The sequence below is a fragment of the Crocodylus porosus genome, unplaced genomic scaffold, assembly GCF_001723895.1.
Source record: "Crocodylus porosus isolate Cpor-Errol unplaced genomic scaffold, CroPor_comp1, whole genome shotgun sequence".
Taxonomy (NCBI): domain Eukaryota; kingdom Metazoa; phylum Chordata; order Crocodylia; family Crocodylidae; genus Crocodylus; species Crocodylus porosus.
Window position 1 is genome coordinate 16,354,737 of NW_017728926.1, and position 13,273 is coordinate 16,368,009.

The 13,273-nt window shown below is 58.7% G+C and overlaps 1 protein-coding gene across 7 annotated transcripts in view; it reads right to left on the reverse strand.

Annotated features, from left to right (window-relative positions):
- AGRN (agrin) overlaps positions 1 to 13,273 on the reverse strand; it is a 158,846-nt gene that overhangs the window by 4,345 nt on the left and 141,228 nt on the right. For 2 of the 7 annotated variants that reach the window (XM_019541615.1, XM_019541609.1), the window contains 14 exons: positions 13,058 to 13,250; positions 12,294 to 12,509; positions 11,795 to 12,024; positions 11,120 to 11,254; positions 10,877 to 10,973; positions 10,234 to 10,398; positions 9,750 to 9,861; positions 7,909 to 7,920; positions 6,141 to 6,257; positions 5,847 to 6,036; positions 5,346 to 5,433; positions 3,605 to 3,628; positions 1,576 to 1,608; positions 123 to 347 (listed from right to left, as the gene is read on the reverse strand). In XM_019541615.1, the coding sequence (XP_019397160.1) occupies positions 123 to 347; positions 1,576 to 1,608; positions 3,605 to 3,628; positions 5,346 to 5,433; positions 5,847 to 6,036; positions 6,141 to 6,257; positions 7,909 to 7,920; positions 9,750 to 9,861; positions 10,234 to 10,398; positions 10,877 to 10,973; positions 11,120 to 11,254; positions 11,795 to 12,024; positions 12,294 to 12,509; positions 13,058 to 13,250 (1,837 nt within the window). The remainder of the gene's footprint in view (positions 1 to 122; positions 348 to 1,575; positions 1,609 to 3,604; positions 3,629 to 5,345; positions 5,434 to 5,846; positions 6,037 to 6,140; positions 6,258 to 7,908; positions 7,921 to 9,749; positions 9,862 to 10,233; positions 10,399 to 10,876; positions 10,974 to 11,119; positions 11,255 to 11,794; positions 12,025 to 12,293; positions 12,510 to 13,057; positions 13,251 to 13,273) is intronic. The other 5 variants (XM_019541616.1, XM_019541611.1, XM_019541610.1 and 2 more) reach the window with 4 other exon arrangements.

Consider the following 13,273-nt stretch of genomic DNA (forward strand, 5'->3'; position numbering starts at 1 on the left):
GGGAGGGGGCATAGATCCAAGGCCGTGACTCAGATGCCCTAGACTTGACCCTAGCCTGTGTCTCGAAAGCACTGAGGTGTCTGCGAGGCCGTTCAGCCTGGTCCCCTCTCGAGCTGCCTCACCTGTAAGCTTTGATATGAACCCACTGGTTCGTGTTGACCGGGACGGTGGACCGCAGGACGACCGGCTTGGAGCCGAGGTCGTAGGTCATTTGCACGTGGCCGTTCACGATGGCCAGGGCGATGTAGTCCGAGCGCTCCAGCCCCTTCCCGCTCCACAGGATCAAGCCTTGGGTGGCCTCCGTCTTGATGCTCAGTTCAAAGTGGTTGGATTGCAAGGCCTTCTCACTGCATCGGGGTGGGAGAACGTAGGCCAGAGTTAGAAGGGGTGTAGTGGGGGCAGGAAGCTGCCTCCTGAGTGGGGAGCGGGGCAGGCAGACCCTCGGAGCAGCAGGGCTGGTGGGCTAGCCCTTCAATGCAGGTTGGGGACCCAGCCATGTTCCCTCCTGCCTCCCCAGGGCTGTGGAGCGGAGAGGCGTGGGCAGAGCCAAGCCACAGGGCAGAACAGGGTTCACAGCTATTGTGCCCAATGGTCCACAGGCCCCAGAGGACAGTGGGGAGGGGGCTGGGGACAGGGCCCCATTCTGCAAAAGGATGGTGCTGCAAGTAAAGCAGGCTTTGAGACGGGGGTGGTTCGGTACAAAGGGAGCTCTGCGGGCCAGGCTAGGAGGAGTCTGCGGGTTTGCCCTCTGTCTGGTCTCCCCCAGCGTGCTCCTTCCCTGCACGGCTCATCTGCGCCAGGATCTCAGCAAGGAGCAGCTCCAGCTTGCAGGGGGCTGGAGCAGGGAGTGCAACCCCCTGCAGCTAGGCTGCCTTCCCACCCCTCTCACAGGGCGCCAAGGGGTGGCGGATGCAGACACGGAGCTTCTCCATAGCAGCACCCACGCCCTGGCCCCACAGCCTAACCCCGTCTGGGAACGGAGACCCCGGGCTGAACACTCCCGCTTGGCTTGGCTCTAGCAAGGCAGCCGAGGCCTCCTCCTCCTCCTGGAAAGCAGAGCATCGGGGGGGACACCCAAAGGGACCTCCCTGCCCCCCTGCCCCTGCATCTCAGCCACTCTCAGGATAGGGTAGAAGGATGCTGTCCCCAAACCCATCTCCTCTTGGGGCTGAAGCCGAAGCCACCAGGAGGGCAGAGAGTCCTTCTCCTTTCTCCCAGGAGACCACCAGAGGCGAGACCCTGCCCACACCACTGACACGTGTGCACACAGACAACGAGACACAAACAGACAGCACCACAGGAAGCGTTTTATTTTCAAGGGACGCTGCATTTCTAGTGCCAGAAGGCACCCCCCCACCCCCAATCTCCACCGCCACCCCGCTCGCCCACGGGCACTTGCTGTATCCGGTGTGTGCTCAGCGTGTGGGTGCGGAGCAGGTCACTGTTAAAAGGCCAAGGCTTGCTCAGCCTCACATCGTCCCTTCCAAATAAAAAGCCAAGCACAAAGACACACGTCCCGCGAGCAGAGAGGCAGCCACATGGGAGCACACAAGCAGAAGCCGGGCGGAGACTCACCTGTGGTCTGCGGGATAGTCCAGCACTTCGGGACTTAGAAGCAGGAAGAAAGGGGAGGCATGCGATAAGCGCGAGAGGAATACACGGACCCTGCCCACATGGACCTGAGGGGCACTGAGCACAGCACAGGCAACGGGCAGCTACCCTGGAGGGAAGTGGGAACTCAGGTGTCCCAGGGGACTGGCACTAATGAGGGTCAATTTGCATTGTGCCGCTTAGGGGTAAATTCGCAGGGTGCTGCATAGCGGCCTCGTACCTGGATTCTCGCCCTGAACTGGAACGTGGTTGCACCGGGATGGGATCCATCACGGGGACAGACGGACTACAGGGACCTCTGCTAATGACCCAGCTCCCTTTTTTGCCTGCTGGGACTTGCACGGCCACCTACGTGCTGCCAGGAGGGCAACAGGACATTGACAGCTCCTGGCCTCCAGCCCCAATCCCCATCCAGGAGGGTCCTCAGCAGCCAACATGAAATAGATTGGTGGATCCCAGCCTACTTCACCACGGGCAGGTGTCTGCCACCGGAGAACTGGGCTTCATGTTGGCAGAGGGGCCATGGACTGAGGCAGGATGCCAGTCTCTGGGACTACGGATCCTGCAATACGATGGGCAGCTCTGTTCAGGTGTGCCATGGCCAGCAGGTACCAGAAAGGGAGTCGAGTAGTCAACGGGTGCATTACCCGGGACATGCACCCTGGATCTTTGTGCATGGAGGCTGCAGAAGCTGGTTTCTAGCTGCCAGCTCTCAGGAGCAGCTTTGCCAGGGCAAGCCTGCTGCTGTGCCAGCTGCCAAGTCCCAGCTGGAGAAGGGATCAACTCAGCTACAGGTTGGGGCATGCACAGCTTGAGTGGGCACTGCCTGGCACAGCTGTGGAGCAGCTCCCCAGGCAGGCTGGGGACCAACAGGCGGCAGGATGCAGTGGGCAGCAGCTTTCCACTCGCCTGGAAGTGTGTTTGGCTCATACCAGCTTAGAGGGGCTCGCTCTGCATTCAGCTGCATGGCAGAGTCAGTGAGCGAGGTATGCAGGGCTCACCCTGTGTTACTAACGGGGTGCTGGGGGTGCCCCCCAAAGGCCTGGGTAAGCCAGGCCCTCCCATGCTGCTTCCAGCATGCAATATCAGTCAGGCTGCTTTGTCTGCTGCCTCCCTTGGGGCAGACATGCGTGCATGCAGGCTCGCAGCCTCCGAACCCTTGCTCTGGCTTGTGGCTCTGAGGGGATGGGATGGGATGGGATGGGAGGCACGGGGCTGGTCACATCACACACGTACACACACACATGGAGCACAGACTATGGCGATATCAACTGCCCTGCTCCCCACGCTGCATCTCATCAAGGCAGGCATGTGCCAAGCTTGCTCTGGAGATGACTCTTTTCCCTCTGCCAGACCTTGCTCTGCCTGGCATGGTTCCTGGCGGAGGGGTCTCAGGCCCAGCTCTGTGCTCCTATCTCCCTGCTTTATGCCCCGATAACTCCCAGGATTCGCCCCAGCTTCCCGTGGTGCAAAGCAGAGCAGATTCGGGTCCCCCCAGCCTTCTCGCTGCTCACTGATTAACCCCTTCATTGCTGCCAAACAGGGACTTGCCTGGGATCTCCCAGTCCCTTTCTCCCCTACCCCTCCTGAGCCCTTGCCTGCCTGTTCCCCTAACCCCACCTGAACGGATGAGACTAACTTGTCGGTGTTGCTGAGATAGGAGCCAGGCCTTGCTACAGTCAGTGCCAAAACTCCCCATGCCTCCTTTGGGGCCAAGATGCCCCTCCTGGACCCTGAGACCAAAGCCCCTACATGAACCCCAGCAACCCGCTCTGCCCCATGACCCTGACTGTGAAATGGAAACGGCCCCATTGCAAAGCCCTGCTCTTCCCTGGTTCTACGAACCCCCCAGACACTGGGCACTGCCCGCTCTCCAGCCTTGGGTACTGTGGCAGGGAGCGGAGGTGAGGGAGTGATGCCCAGGTATGCAGAGGAGTCTGTCGGGTGGTGGAATTGGCTGGCTGGTAATGTCGGGGGGCGGGATTCTACTTACGCTGGGATCTCATTAGTCAGTTGGCTTGAAAACAAAGAAACAAGGACATTCAGAAGAGACAGACGGGCAGCGAAAAAGTGACAAACAACATCTCTCCAGAGACAGCGGTGAGGAACCAGGGTGGGAGAGGAAGGGGAGGGCTGAGCGCCATCCATCGCCTTGTTCCAGAGGTGCAGAAATGCACCCTGCGCTGGGGCCTGGATGCTGAGGGAAGGGTAGGAAGTTGGCTGTGGTCTGGGAAGGGCCTGGGGCTGCTAAGGGGTGGGAAAGTGGCAGGAGCAAGGGCATGCCAATGCATGCTGAACCACAATCTGTATTAGCCTTCACTGAGCCTAGGACAGCAAGCCCTGAAGGCTGTGCTGGAATCAGGAAAGGTTTCCCCCCTGCGGCCAGGGAGCTCTGCCATGGGTGGGTCCTGTTGCTGGAGGACTGTATCGAGATGGCTGGGAGCAGAGGGCCAGGCCACGCTAGAGGAGAGACGGGAAGGGACTGGGGCCCAGCCTGCCTCCTTCAGCCACTGCTCTGAGACCACTGGGGCCCATTCTGCCCCAGGGATGCCCCCAGTGAGCCATCGGACCAGATGGTGCCTTCACCTCACCCCTACCTCTTTGCTGGGCTCAGCGTCCGAATTGAGATGCAAATTTGGCCAGTGCATGTTTCCGAAATGGGAATGCACTCCCTACCCAGCAGCCTGGGGCAGCCAATTCAGGCTCCTACGGGGCCTGCCAATGCGAGGTCAGGTTTGGCTTAGGGGAGCCGGCACAGCAGACCTTGGGCTGAGTCTTAACTCGGGGCCCCAAACCCCAGGACCATGGGGGTGGTTCTGGTCTGGATCCAGACTCTGCACCTGAGTCCTGCCTTACCTGAGAGGGAGACAGACAGAGGTGGGGGGAGACAGACAATGACTAGAGACCAAGACAGACAGAAACGGGTGAGCCCAGAGAGGCCAGGAGTGGGCACCTGGGAGAAGAGTGGCAGTGCTGCTGAGGTCTCTCGGGGAAGGGGAGTTTATACAGCAGGTCCTGAAATGCCTGCCTCCCACACCGCTTAGCTCTTCCATCTTAGGACTGGGCAAACTCATCCTCAACATGCTCTCTTCTCCACCCCTCTGGCCTTCCACCCAAAATAATCCTGGATGCAGCAACACGTGGTTGCCACACCACAATGCAAATACTGCCATTGCTGCCACCAGGCAATGCCCTACAGCAAGTCGGGATGACTCTGGTCAGGACAGCAGCTCGAGAGAGCAGATTCCTCCCAGCTCAGGAGGCATGTGGGCACCAGATGTCTGGACAGCAGCTGCCAGCTGGGCTGAGCAGACAAACTGGTGAGATGTTCTTCTCTCACACGTCAAAGGGCTTTTCTACGCCTAGAAGCTCTGCTGCAATAAAGTGGGCCGTGAACTGAAAGCAGAATAGCTAATCCAGAGTAACGCCAGGTGTGGATGCCCCAATTATAGAATAGCAGTGCATTCTGCCCAGTCTAGTTTAACCCACTTCCAAATCAGACTAGGCTTGCTTGGAAAACACGGCACTCGTACTCTAGTATAGGAGCCCACACACCTGGGGTTTAATCGGCCAGGTATTCTGGAAGAGCCCGAGGTGGAGAAGGAAAGGGGTGAAACTCCAGCTCTGCCGTCCAGCTGCAATGCGACTTTCCTTTGACCTACAAGTTTGCCACCCGCTAACACCTGGCCCCTGGTTTATCCTCCTGGTTCAGTTCAGCTCAGGAGCTGAGTTACCTCTTTGTCACGGCGTTGTGGTATTCCATGTAGGTCCTGCCATCAAAGGCAATGGCCTCGGAGTCCCCGGCTGCCTTCTCGATGATCACTTGGGGCGAGGAGGAGAATGAACATGCAGTGAGGTTAATCCCAGAGGTCAGCGGTGAATCAGTGCCACGTGAAAGGCTCCCGGTGGCTTGCAAGCATGTGTCCAAACTGCCTGCTCTTAGGGTCTGTTAGCAATCTGAACCCCAAGCATGTAGCCAGCATGGTTTGCTTCAGCTCAGGTGCCTCTCAAGGGATCTGCGACCAGGTGACATCCTTACAACCCAAATCTTTGAAAACCCCTTGGCTTCGAGGCCAAAGTAAGTGACCTGAGGCAGAATATAATGTGCTCACCCTGGAGAAATGGTGGACTGCCTGCTAAGCTGTGTGGTGCAGCAGTGGCCCAGCCACTGCCACCAGGGAGCACTGCAATGCCACCCCCAGGCTCACCCCCCACCGCAGCCGTGCTGGCCTCACCTTCCTCGCAGTGGGCACCGGAGAAGCCCCTCTGGCAGGCGCACTCGTAGCTCTCCAGCCGGGGGTTGCACTTGCCCCCGTTCTGGCAGGGGTTGGGCTTCTGGGTGCAGGGGTGGGAGCGGAAGGTGGAGATCTCGATGGCGCTGCGGATGTTCTCCTTCTTCAGGACAGGGATCCCCTTAATGGAGATCTGAAGGGGGCAGGGGAGAAAAGGGTGAGTGGGACGTATCGCTTCCAGGTGATGGCGGTACGTGGCCCCCAGAGAGGTGCACCGTGGGGCTCTCGTGGCCTTACCCTCTGCAGGGCGCCATCGAAGCTGGTGGAGATGGCCGCGGCGCGAGCCAGTTTGCTGAAATCGGGCGCGCCCCCAACATACAGGGGCTCCTTCAGGTTCAGGAAGGCGTGAGGCACCTGGCGAGGGAGAGGCGGGTGAGTGAGAGAGGAGCCCAGGGCTGGGACACGGAGGAGACGGGGGCACAGCCCCAAGCCCAGCCCCGCGGTCTGTCCAGGCTGGGCGCCACCAGGGGGGACTCTGCTCGCGACACCTGCACTGTGTGGTCTGGGGGGCCTTCGCAGTGGAGAGGAGGAGCGGGACATCACCTCCCTGCCTGCCCAGTGGATGCCAGCGGTGCCTGTGCTCCCTTGAAGGCAGGGACCGAATCCCGAGGCAGATGCCCAAAGGGGAGGTGCTCCAGGAAGGGGGTGTCCCTTCTCCCTAGGGCTTCCCCCTCTCCCATGCACTGCTCTCACCCTCTACTGGCCACGCTGAAGTGCTGCAGCTACTAGCACGGCTCCCCGCCACCGATCTCACCTTCCTCCAGGTCAGGTTGGCTTCTTGTGGCCACAGCTTCAGGAACAGATTCAGTCTCCCCCCGTGGGAGAACCATCCTCTGCACTTTCACATAAGGGATCCCCAGGCACTGGGGGATTGCGGCTTGCCCACGGTCCTGCAGTGGCCGAGCTGAGACTAGAAACCACCCCCTATGTTCCCTCAAGACGCCTCGTGCCCTTCCCCAGGGGCAGCACAACTGCCCCAGCCCAGGCAGCTTTCAGGGCTGCCAGTCGGGCCCTGGAGCAAACCAGGCATGTGTCAAGAAAAAACCAGGGCACCCGTCCATCGCTCCACATCACGTCCGTCCAGGGCTAGAAATCTCCCTCTGGGCCATCAGGGCTACTCAGGCCTCGGGGATGCTGCATGATGATCGCTCCAGCTGGGGAGCTGAGCTTGGGATTGACATGAGAGGCCTAAAGAGCCATCATATGTGCTGTCACTGGATCAGATTATGGGCTGCAGCGTGAAAGGCTGTGGGGACAAGGGGTCTCCTTCAAGGAGCCGGGCAGCCCTGACCCGGGCCGTGAAGTTCTCACATGCCGGCAGGAAACCAGAGCAGGGATTTTTTGGGGAAGGTGCCAGGCTGACACCCTCACCGAAGCGCAGCCCCCAAGACTCCAAATAAATACAAACTGGCTCTTTTTTACACGCCAGTGTTGCCCTAGACTGCCCCAAATTGGAACTGAATGTGTTTCATAGACCCCATACAGGAAATAAATTAAGGGAGATTCTCCCTCAGTTCAGAGAGAAGGGGGTTGTGAATTGGAGGCAGAGAGATCTGGGCCCTCACCTTGCTGTCACCACCCAGCCCTGCAGTGCAAAAGCCACCAGCAAATCCCCGGTAAATCTTTGACCGAGCAATGATCGAACCTCTCCCCCGTGCCCCTTCAACACGGTACCCTACTAAGGTGCTCGACGGCCGACTCGGAGGCAGAGCAGCCGGGCATAGACACAGGTACACTAATTGCTAGCTAATGCTGCGTGGAGTTAACACGAGAAGAATGACAGGATTACTGAAATGCCTGGGTGTAAAACGTGGCTCTCTGAAATTAATGAAGGAAAAGAAACACGCGCCTCTAGTCTACCGAGCTCCAGAAGGTGGATCGCTCAGATGGAAAGGGGTGGGAAGGTGGAAATGAGCACGGATGGCTTGGCTTTGGATGGAGGAATGGAGAGCAACGTGCGGATGGCAGATGAGATGGAGGTGCGGCAGGTTATACTTATCTTTACCTTACGGGATTTCTGAAATCCAGACAGCAGGGAAGGGAAAAATACAAGTGAAAAATCAAAGGGAAAGGAAGAGAGAGAGAAAAAGAGAGAGAGAGAGAGAAACAGGAGATCAGTGGGTAACATCATAACATGCAGGGCTGTAAGTGCATTGCCTAAAAATATGTCCCCTCGTTAGCAGGCAATTAAGAGAGGAAGGGTGCAGAATGGAGCAGCAGGGGGGCTGCGCCAGCGCTGGCCCTGTCGGGCAAGCCGCTGTTTGAGAAAGGGCAATTTTAACACTGGAGGAAGCTTGAAAAGCGGGGATAGAAGCTTTTACAGAAAATCACAGGCCCTCAGCTCCCTGCCTTCGCTGTTCTGCCGCAGAGAGGGGCGGCTGCTGAATCGAAGGGCTCCAAGGACTCGCGTCTTCCTGCAGGCACAGAAGACACGCAGTGCGGTGCACGTCTTCCCATGCGCTGCACGGCATCCTGCATGAGGAGGTGGCCAAGGGCGAGCTGCAGGGGCAGCACTGCAGCAGGGGGCATGTGGGTGAAGAGGGCATGGCTTAAATGACAGCCGTGCACCAGTTACAGTAAGCTAGGCTGTCAGCACAGGTGAACTGAATTCCCACTGAAACCCACCAAATTTAGATAGCGAGAGACACCCAAGCCAAGCGGCCTGGGTGTCTCCTGCAGGAAGGGTCATACCCTTTGCCCAGCGCTTGGGACAGGCATCCATTCTCCCTGCTGTGGGTGCAGGGCATCCGCACCTCACAGACATGCTCCCATCATCTGAATCCTGCTTTGCGAGGGATATGCCCACCCACACTTGGGCTTGATCTCCTCCCAGGGCTGGTGCACTGTGATGTGAGACAGGGGATGTTGGAGAAGTGTGGGCCCACGGTGGGGGAGAAACGGGAAGAGCAGGCAGACCTGGGTCCCCGCTGGGAGGATGAGGGTGTCGGGGTGTGACCTGAGCCCATGTGGGACTCTGTATATCTGAGAGGAGACAGGAAAAGGGGGGAGGGGAACCAGACAAACAAGCTGCCAGTCTGCAAGCAGAGCAGAGAAAGCTGACGGGTTTCTAAGCAGCACCTGTGTGATTGTGGCAACAGGTCTGAGCTGCCCAATTATTGCAGAAACCTTCTGCAAAGCACTGTCTGGCTCTTCCTCCAGCAAGCCTCAGGAAAGGCCCCAGGGCACCAGGGCTGGGTTGTGACTCGCACCAGACCCCAGTGGCATGACAGGCAGAGGCTTCCTTCTGCTTCGCAGCCTGCCACCAAGCTCTGTACTGCAGCTGCGTGGAGAAAGCAGGAAGGGGATGCTTGGCTGGACATTGCCCACCGCTGTCACCCTGGAGTCAGGGGCCTGTCAGAGCAAGTGACCGTCTCTCCTGCCAAGGGGATGCCAGATGTGGGCAGCAGTGCAGGTGGGGACAAGAAAAGAGCACGTAATCTCCATACAGAATAAAAGGAGGCCCTGCTTTTACCAGGCAGCTCAGGGAGGGGCTGAAAGCACCAGGGCTAGTGCTGGGCACAGGCCACGTTGGTGCCCACATCTCTGCCAAGACACCTCAGATCTGCTTCAGGTCAGGGACCGCATACACCCCGCACTTTGTCCTTGGGCACGGGGCACGAAGCAGGCCCAGCTCTGGGAAGGCAACAAGTGCCCACTAAATCATGCCCACAAGCTTCTCCTGTGTGAGAGCGTCATGCTTGCGTAAGTTGAAGAGATCCCAGGCCGGCCCTGGTCGCCTGCTCCTTGCCAGAGTCAGTGCCGCCAGTGACAAACAGTGTTAGAGAGCGGGCAGGTGCCATGTCCTTCCGGCCCTGGTGCTGGCCTCTCCGTGACGCACCAACTCACCGGTGACTCTCCCATCACCCTCTCGCCATGGTTAATCCTCATCACGCCCTTGCGCTCGTTCCTCTCCAGGAAGACGCTGACCCATGTGTTCAGGGGGATTGGCTCCTTGCTCCTAGGGTGGAGAAAGGTGGGGAAACCACAGCTGGGGCCCACGCTTTGCCACGGCTGTGCATGCACGCCCTGAGAGCAAATGCATGCCCCAGAGAAAGTGCGGCGTGAATGCCGCAGGGGGGCTGAATGAACAGCAAGAGGCACAAGTGGTCCTGCTGGTGGTCTACAGGTCACACCAACAGCACACCATGGCCTGTCAGGAGTCAGGATAGGCCCTTTGTAGGAGGCTGGGCTGCCCCACGGAGACGAAAGCCTGAGCAGACAAGGCGAGGGTGGGAGACAGGAAGGGGAGCTGGGGGGTGGTGCCCTAGATGGAGTCTGCTTCAAAGCCTCTAAGTTATCTCAGGAGAACGTAACGCCATGCGGCGCTTACCTGAGCACCGCTGCCCCTTTGCCCAGGTCGTATCTGTACTCCAGGTAGCCGTCATGCAAGGCCAGCGAGACAAAGTCCCCTTTGCCGTCTGTCTTCTGCCCGTTGTAGAAGATCATGCCGCTGGGGTTCTTGGCCAGGAACACGACCTCCATGGACAACTTTTCCCTGAGAGAGAGCGGGGGAGTCAGTGCCTCTCTCCAAGCCGTGCAGATTCAGTGCCTTTGCCTGTCTGCTCCCTCTCACTGGGAGATCTGCACTTTGAGGAGCTGCTGGTGTTGCAGCCAAGTGCCCGTCTAGCGGTGCTGGAGAGCAGAGTCCTGTTTAGCCATGCAGTGGGGGTTGCCTGAAAAGCTGCTTCCCCACCATTGCACCTTCATGCTTCAGTCCCCCTCTGGCAGGGCTCCAGGGCCCACACCTGGCCTCCGCTGACCAACACGGCCCACTTACCCTGCCTGCAGTTCAGTGGGTACCTGCATGGACACAGCATCCCTGTGCCCAGGGTAAGAGTGTGTGGAGCAGGCACAAGTGCCAACCCTCAGGGACAGTCCTTGGTCCTGTCCCTGGCTTATCCCAGCCACCCCAGGCATTTCCTGCCTCTTACTCTCCCTCCCCATGGTGCCTGAAGCTGCTTTTTGGCACTTACTGGATATCAGGCACAAAGGTCTGCAGCCCGCTCAGCTCCAGGTAGGAGAAGCCATTGAACTCCGGGAGGAAGGGCATGGACTGGTCCTGCTCTGTGACTGAGCCCAGAAACCAGAGGGGTGGAGATGGAGAGAGGAAGAGGAGACAGAGCCATGTCAGTCTGTGCTGCCAGCCCCTTGGCCAGGGGGCGGGTACCCCTTCCACACAGGGCCTCTTGTGCCTGTGTACCCTCAGCACCACTCACCGAACTCGCAGAAATCCCCTTCCCGCCCCATGGGGCACGCGCACATGGCACCTCCCTCTGGCAGCACCAGGCAGGTGGCCGAGACGTGGCACGGGCTGGGGTCGCAGGGGTTCCTCTCGTCGGCACAGGTTGGACCTGAGTGGGAGACAACCAGGATATCAGCTCACCTGGGGAAGGGACTTCGGGGCTGGGCTGGGGGCTCTGGGCTCCTGCGCATGCTGGGGTGGGGAAACGTGTCCCTTTTCAGCAGCGGGAACCCGTGGAGCTGCCCAGATGTCTTCCTTCTCACTTATCTCCTGGACAGTGAATAGCACTTGAGGCCAACATGGTGCCGTGCAGCTGGGAAGTTCCACCTGACACTAACTTCCAAGATGTCTTGGTGATTTATGGGCATATTTGAGCAGAAGGAGATTAACCCTGGGGTCCTGGTCTCCTTCTAGCTGTGGTGACTGATGCTGTCTTCTCAAATCCCTCCCTTGCTGTGTGAACAGGACACAGCATGAGCCAGTGCCTCCCATCCCGAGCCGCTGCTGCGCACTCCTGTTCAGCCGCCACAGAGGGAGCTGCATTTCAGTGCTGCGTGATGTGATCCCACAGGCTTTTGGATTAATTAGAGAAGATGAGCAGGATTCACTAGCTAAGTCCCCTTGGTGCTCCCAAGCCCTGTCTCCTCACCTGTGTAGGTGGAGAGACACTCGCAGTGGAACATCTCGGCCTCCTTGACGTGGCAGATGCCGCCGTGGTGGCAGGGGTTGGGGTGGCAGGGGTCATTGCCGCACTCGCCCACCCCGCTGCCGTACATCACGTCGCTGCCCTTCTCCCGCAGGTCGTACATCTGGTTGTTCACGTCCAGCAGACGGATGCAGCCCTTCAGGCCAGCCGTGGCTGCGGTGCGGTCTGCCACCCTGAGGGGACAATGGACATGAGGGGCTCAGGAGAGACAGCCTGTCCAGGACACGAAGGGCTACGTGGGCCAGGGGGTCACTCTGGCTAATTGCCACAGAGATTTCAGGCCAGCATCATAGCATTAGTGACCATCCTTGGGCGATGAGGTCCCCCTGAGCTGCCCCGAGTCACCCTAGTATGATCTAGGGACCTAGGAGACTCGCACCCACCTTCCCTCTCGAGGGATGTAGCAGTCCCATGGTGGGAGTCAAATTCATCTGCTACTCACACAAGCATCTGGTCTTCCGGCGCCCCTCCGATGAACAATTCGGTGTCCAGGTTCAGCCCGTCGGTGCCGGTGGGGCTCTCCCCATTCACGTGCGACTCCCCATCCACCGACAGCATGCCGTTACGGCGGTTCCGGTTCACCACCAGCTGGTGCCACTTGCCAGGCTCGACAGGCACTTTGCTGGTGATGATGCCGGTACCAGATCCTGTGTTGAACCTGAAATAGAGGAGAGGAGGCAGTGAGTTTAGGGTGCCGCAGCTCAGACACCGGGGTTGAGAGCCTCGAGCGCTGTTTGGGACAGACTCCTTGTTGGCTGCGGCCCATGCCACCCCAGCGGTGGCTGCACTTCACGACCTGCCACCGAGGCTTTAGCATCTTTTAAGGACAAATGGGGACTGATTACATAGGGCGTCTCACTGTCCAGAATCTGGGCCCTTCATTTATTTCCTTTCAAATCCTGGGAGGGCAAGCGGGGAAACAAGGTCATTTTCAAATACGCTTCAGTTCTTCCTCTGCTTTCCATCCCTTTTTCCCCCCCTCCCTCCTTTTTCAATCAAAGAAAGGGGCAGGGAAAGGTGAGGGGTACCAGCTGCCCCTGTTTTGTGCTTCTTGAAAATCCAAACAAATCAAACCTTTTCATTTGCATTGCTGAAGAAAGAGGAAACTCCAGAGAAAACGATTACCTCCCCACCCCCTGGTTTTCTGAGCAACCCACGGCCTTCCTCTTTCTCACTGAGTAGCCTTAATATGAATAGGGCACCCACCTGAGCTCCACAAAGCCATTGACAAGTGCCAGGGAGATGAAGTCCTTGCCCCGGTTTTGCCCGTTGTAGAGCAGCAGCCCGCTGAGCTCGGAGGCCCGAAACTCCATGGCGATGCGCACCGTGTGATAGGCCTTCATTGTCTTGAAGGCCAGGTAGGACTTCCCGCCGAAGCTGGGGATGAAGTACCTGATGGCTGTAAGCGCAGACAGAGGAGGA